This window comes from Rhinopithecus bieti, unplaced genomic scaffold, assembly GCF_001698545.2.
Source record: "Rhinopithecus bieti isolate Rb0 unplaced genomic scaffold, ASM169854v2 scaffold_7888, whole genome shotgun sequence".
NCBI classification, from domain to species: Eukaryota; Metazoa; Chordata; class Mammalia; order Primates; family Cercopithecidae; genus Rhinopithecus; species Rhinopithecus bieti.
This window is the reverse complement of record NW_016805944.1, coordinates 971453-977668: the sequence shown is the minus strand read 5'-3', so window position 1 is coordinate 977668 and position 6216 is coordinate 971453. Positions and strand designations below refer to the sequence as shown.

General features: G+C 51.0%; 1 protein-coding gene across 5 annotated transcripts in view; it reads left to right on the top strand.

The window, feature by feature from the left end:
* Window positions 1–6216, top strand: part of CCDC61 (coiled-coil domain containing 61) — a 27775-nt gene that overhangs the window by 15281 nt on the left and 6278 nt on the right. For all 5 annotated transcript variants that reach the window (XM_017874335.1, XM_017874337.1, XM_017874338.1 and 2 more), the window contains exon 5: window positions 1453–1614. In XM_017874335.1, the coding sequence (XP_017729824.1) occupies window positions 1453–1614 (162 nt within the window). The remainder of the gene's footprint in view (window positions 1–1452; window positions 1615–6216) is intronic.

Genomic DNA, 6216 nt, shown 5'->3' with positions numbered 1-6216 from the left:
CCCCCCTTTCCCTTTTAATTTGTTTGGTTTTTTTTTTTTTTTTTTTTTTTTGAGATGGTGTCTCACTGTGTCACCTAGGCTGGAGTGCAGTGGTGCAATCTTGGCTCACCGCAACCTCTGCCTCCCAGGTTCAAGCAATTCTTGTGCCTCAGCCTCCAGAGTAGCTGGGACTATAGGAGCCCACAACCGCGCCTGGCTAATTTTTGTATTTTTTTTTTCTGAGACAGAGTCTCGCTCTGTCGCCCAGGCTGGAGTGCAGTGGTGTGATCTCGGCTCACTGCAAGCTCCGCCTTCTGGGTTCATGCCATTCTCCTGCCTCAGCCTCCCGAGCAGCTGGGATTACAGGTGCCTGCCACCATGCCTGGCTATTTTTTTTTTTTTTTTTTTTTTTTTTTTTTTTTGTATTTTAGTAGAGACGGGGTTTCACCGTATTAGCCAGGATGGGCTCGATCTTCTGACCTCGTGATCCGCCCGCCTCAGCCTCCCAAAGTGCTGGGATTACAGGCGTGAGCCACCGCGCCCGGCCAATTTTTGTATTTTTAGTAGAGACGGGGTTTTGTCATGTTGCCCAGGCTGGTCTCGAACTCCTGGCCTTAAGTGATCCTCCCGCCTCAGCCTCTCAAAAGCACTGGGATTACACGCATGAGCCACTGTGCCCAGCTTGGCCTTTTGACTTCATCTTTTTTATCTCTTCATGGCCACAAAATAGCTGCTGGATCCTCCAGACATTGCGTCTATATCAAGGCAGGAAGAAGAGGGACAGGGCTGAGTTTATTAATTGCATCTGCTGTTTTTATCAGAAAAAGAAACGTATTCCCAGAAGACTCCCAACAGATTTCCTGTAATGTGTGGCCAGAAGTGGTCACATGCAAGGGATGCTGGGAAAATGAATAGCTGGCTTTCTAGCCTTTATAGGGGGAGGCAGCAAGGGAGTTGGGAATGGCAGTGTGTAGCTGGGTGACCGTGTCTGCCCCATGTGTTGGTAACCACTGGATTTCTTAGTGGGAAGTTACCAATCCTCTGTGAATAGCATCTCATGAGGCTGTTAATCACAATGGCCCACCTTTCCCCAGCCAAGCCAGGGTCACCCAGGCCAGGCCAACCAGGATCCCCCACTGTGGCATCTGAATCAGGATTGTGTTTGGCTGCAAGTAACATGATACCAGCATTCCCTTCATCAGCAGTGTGTGACAAGGAAGTTCCCCCAGACTACACCAGGGCTGCCAATCCCAGTGGTTTCCAAATTGTTATATAAGAGACTTTCAGAGGTAGTGACTGGTACAAGGGGTCTGGGGACAGGAAAGGGCCTTGAGGATGTGCCCATGAGCCTCTAGGATGGTGCAGTTTTTGGAACTGTGTGTTCTCACATTCTGTGGCTCTTAGAGGCTGGTGTTTACCCTCAGGTGCATTCTTGGCCTCTGAGATGCCACGGTTCTAACCCCCCCTCCTCAGGATTCACTACCCGCTGCCCCTCCCGTACCAGGGCAAGCCAGACCCCGTGGTTCTGCAGGGCATCATCCGGTCACTGAAGGAGGAACTGGGCCGCCTGCAAGGGCTGGACGGCCAGAACACTCGGGACACCCGGGAGAGTGAGATCTGGCACCTGCGGGAGCAGTGAGTCTCAGAGGGGTGGGCAGCTGGGGTGGGTGGGAGCCCTGGAGCCCTCCCATCATGCACTGCAGGGCCCGTGCTTGGCCCTGTGAGGAAGATGACTGTCCTTTACCCACCATGTATTTATTCTTTTTTTTTTGAGACAGAGTCTTACTCTGTTGCCCAGACTGGAGTGTAGTGGTGCGATCTTGGCTCACTGCAGCTTCCTACTCCTGGGTTCAAGCCATTCTCCTTCCTCAGCCTCCCAAATAGCTGGGATTACAGGCACGTGCCACCATGTCCAGCTAATTTTTGTATTTTTAGTAGAGAAGGGGTTTTGCCCTGTTGGTCGGGCTGATCTCAAACTCCTGGCCTCAAGTGATCTGCCTGCGTTGGCCTCCCAAAGTGCTGGGATTACAAGCATGAGCCACTGCGCGTGGCCTCTGAGCCCCTCTTCTGTACCTTTGGGCTGGGTGGTGCTGGGGACATAGCAGTGACCAAGACTATCTTGGCACTGCCCTCCTGGGACTGTCAGTCCAGGGAAGGAGGCAGATGTGTTTGCAGACAGTGAAGGCTCAGAGTGGATGGGGTACCTGACCCTGCCTGGTATGGGAGGGGTGTTCTTGGCAAAGGGAGCAGCATGTGCAAGGGTCGGGAGGTCGAGCTCTACGTAGGTGAATCCACCTTCACAGGGTGCCCCTTCTGTGCTAGCCCCCTCCCTGCCACTCACGTGGTGCCCAGCCCTGGGGGAGATAGGTGCTAAGTATATAACAACCTGAGTATATCATTACAGACGGAGATGCCTGGGGCAGGAAAGGGAGCCTGTGCCATGCGAGGCTGTCACAGGACTCCACTGGGGTGTGGGGTGGGTCAGGCACAGGAGCTGGGGAAGTGTTGTAGGCAGAGGGAACAGCCTGGGCAAAGTCCTTGTGTTAGATGGGAATGCGGTGAGAACAAGGGAATGAATGAAGTGAAAGAAGCAAAGGCTTTTGGCGTATATATTCATGCCTGCCATGTGCTCGGTTCTATTGGGGAGGTGAATCTGGGGCTTGATCGCTACCGGGGAGAGGCCTGGCTCATTGTGGACTAATAATATTTTTAGTAATAATAACACCAGTAACTAATGTTTATGGAACATTTAACTGTATGCCAGGGCTGCTCTGTGCTTTATGATTGAATTCATTTTATCCTCACAGCCGCGCTACAAGGTAGGCACTGCTATTATCACCATTTGACAGAGGCCCAGAGAAGTTAGGGACCTTGGTGCAGGTCACACAGTGGGTAATATGGCTAGGCTGGACCTTAGATCCAGGCAGCCAGCGCCGAGCCTCTGTTTTTTCCCCAGCTGTTTGCACTGTTTGTGGCTGCAAGCCCAGGACAGAGCTCTAAGTGCTGACCCGGAGGACCAGTCCTTATGGGAGCTCACGGGGCTGGGGAACCCCGCCGGTCTTCGGAGGAGCTCGCCTGTGTACTGCTGGGCCGAGGAAGGCCACAGTGGGGAGGCCAGAATTTATCCTCAGGATCTGCTCTCAGGCTGTGTGTGTGTGTGTGTGTGTGTGTGTGTGTGTGTGTGTGTGTGTGCGCGCGCGCGCTGTCTCAGGCGGTGTGTGTGTGTTTCTAGGTTTGTGTTTCTGGATGTGTGTTTCCCAAGATGGCCACAAGATGGCGCCCTCCATCCTTTGGCACCAACCACGGGAGCCTTGAGATCCCACCAGTGCTCAGTGGCTTATCTTCCTCTTCCCAGCCAGGAATTAGGGAGTTTGGAAAGGTTCTGAGATTTATTCCTTCATTCAGCCAACATTTATGGAGTTCATGCTGTGCCAGGCACACTGCCCGACACTGGTTAATGCTTATTATGCTAGACATGGTCTAAGCACTGTGAATAGATTCTTACAGCCTAACAGGCTGGCATTCTTATTATCGTCCCTCTTCGCAGATGAGAAAAGATGGCCTGAGGCTCACAGATGTGAAGTGAAACTGCCCAGGGCCACCCAGCTTGTTAACAAGTGGAATAGAGTTGAATGCAGTGCGCCCGGCCATGCAGCCTGGGGTCCTGTGCAGTGAACCAGACAGGTGGAGGCTCTGCCCCCAGAAAGGTGGGATCCACATGGGAAACGGACACTCCTCTACATGCCAGGTCTGCCAGGGTTGGTGCTAGGATGGAAAGGTACAGAGGGCTGGGAGAGCGGAGAACGTCAGGGGCAGGTAGGCTTCCCGGATGAGTGGAGTGGTTTTTGCCAGGAGAAGAAGGAGAGAAGGTTCTGGGAGGTGAGAACTGCATCTGGCTGGAGCCTATGGGAAAGGGAGGCAGGAGGTGAGGAAGGGAGAAGTCAGGTGGGCAGGGGCTGAATAGAAAGGAAAGCTCCTTGTTGGAGAGTGTGGGGAACCACAGATTTTAAGAAGGATTTGTTAGGAAAAATTCCAAGCACCACAAAAGTATACAGTAGTATAATTTGCACGTACTTGTCCCCCAGCTTCAACAGTTACCCACGTTTGCCCATCTTGTTTGATGTACTGCCACCCCCTGCCCTGTAGCAAATCCCAGTCTTCGTATCTCCTCTGTAAAAGCTTCAGTGTGTATCTTTCACATATAAGGATATAAGTGCTGTCATCACGTCCAACAACATTAACAAAAATTCCATCATATCATCTGAAACCCACTGCGTATGCGTTCACACTTACGCTTCTCTGATCATCTCTCAAGTGTCTTTTTTGCAAGTGGTTTGAATTCGTCCTGTATCTAAATATGGCTGCACATTGCAGTTTGTTGAGGTCTTTCTTTTCTTTTTTTTTTTTCAGTCTTGCTCTGTTGCCCAGGCTGGAGTGTGGTGGTATGATCTTGGCTCGCTCTATCCTTGACTTCCTGGGCTCAAGCGATTCTCCCACCTCAGCCTCCTTAGTAGATGGGACTACAGGCACATGCCATCATGCCCAGCTAATTTTCATATATATATATTTTTTATAGAGACAGGGTTTGCCCATGTTGCCCAGGCTGGTCTTGAACTCCTGAATTCAAGCCATCCACCTGCCTCGGCCCCCCAAAGTGCTGGGATTACACGCATGAGCCACTGAGCATGGCTGATGTATTTCTTAAATCTCTTTTAATTTATATCCCCCTCACCACTTTTCATGCTACTTATTTGTGGAAGAAATCAGGTTATTTGTCCTGTAGAGTTTTGCGGCCTAGATTTTGCTGAAATTCTCCCTAGCAAGCATACTCAGGTGGAAAAATGAAAAATAGATTTTGCTGATTATATCGCCATGGTGTGTTTAATGTCCTCCTCTGTCCCCTGTACTTGCAGTGAAGTGGTGGCTAACCCTATATAGGTTTAATCATATGTCGGGTAGGTTTTGGCAAGATGCCTCCTTTGGTGGTGTTGAGACTGATGGTTTCAGCTGTTGAGAGCTGGTTCCCTCTTTTATAAAGTTCTCTTCCGCCTTTCAGCCAATGCAGTGGTTCATTCTGGATATGCATTCAAATTGCCCGGGAGCTTTGAAAAATACCAGTGCCCTGGCTGCCCTGTAGATTCACCATTTATTTTATTTTATTTTATTTTATTTTATTTTGAGACGGAGTCTCACTCTGTCGCCCAGGCTGGAGTGCTGTGGCCGGATCTCAGCTCACTGCAAGCTCCGCCTCCCAGGTTCACACCATTCTCCTGTCTCAGCCTCCCAAGTAGCTGGGACTACAGACACCCGCCACCTTGCCCGGCTAGTTTTTTGTATCTTTTAGTAGAGACGGGGTTTCACCGTGTTAGCCAGGATGGTCTCGATCTCCTGACCTCGTGATCTACCCATCTCGGCCTCCCAAAGTGCTGGGATTACAGGCTTGAGCCACCGCACCCGGCCTCTTTATTTTTTTGAGACCGAGTCTTGCTCTGTCACCCGGGCTGGAGTGCAGTGGCGTGATCTTGGCTCACTGCAACCTCTGTCTCCTGGGTTCAGGCGATTCTCCTGCCTCAGCCTCCCGAGTAGCTGGGATTACAGGCATGTGCCACCATACCCGGGTAATTTTTGTATTTTTAGTAGAGACGGGGTTTCATTGTGTTAGCCAGGCTGATCTCAAACTCCCGACCTCAAGTGATCCACCTGTCTTGGCCTCTTAAAGTGTTGGAATTATAGGCATGAGCCTCCGCGCTCGGCCTATTTTTCTGTTTTTAAAAATTCTGTGAGCAGTGAGGAGTTCCAGGGCAGGCCCTGACTGCTCCAGACACACCATTTACACCTGAATCTCTGGGATGGGACCCCTCCCTCCTGCCCAAGAGTCCCACTACTTCACTACTTAACTTTCCTATTGTGAAATATAATACGTCCTAAAGAGTATAAAATATAAATGTACAGTTTCACAAATTATCATAAAACCAGGGACCATGTAACAACTACCCAGGTCAGGCTGGGCGCGGTGGCTCAAGCCTGTAATCCCAGCACTTTGGGAGGCCGAGACGGGCGGATCACGAGGTCAGGAGATCGAGACCATCCTGGCTAACACGGTGAAACCCCGTCTCTACTAAAAATACAAAAACTAGCCGGGCGAAGTGGCGGGCGCCTGTAGTCCCAGCTACTCGGGAGGCTGAGGCAGGAGAATGGCGTAAACCCGGGAGGCGGAGCTTGCAGTGAGCTGAGATC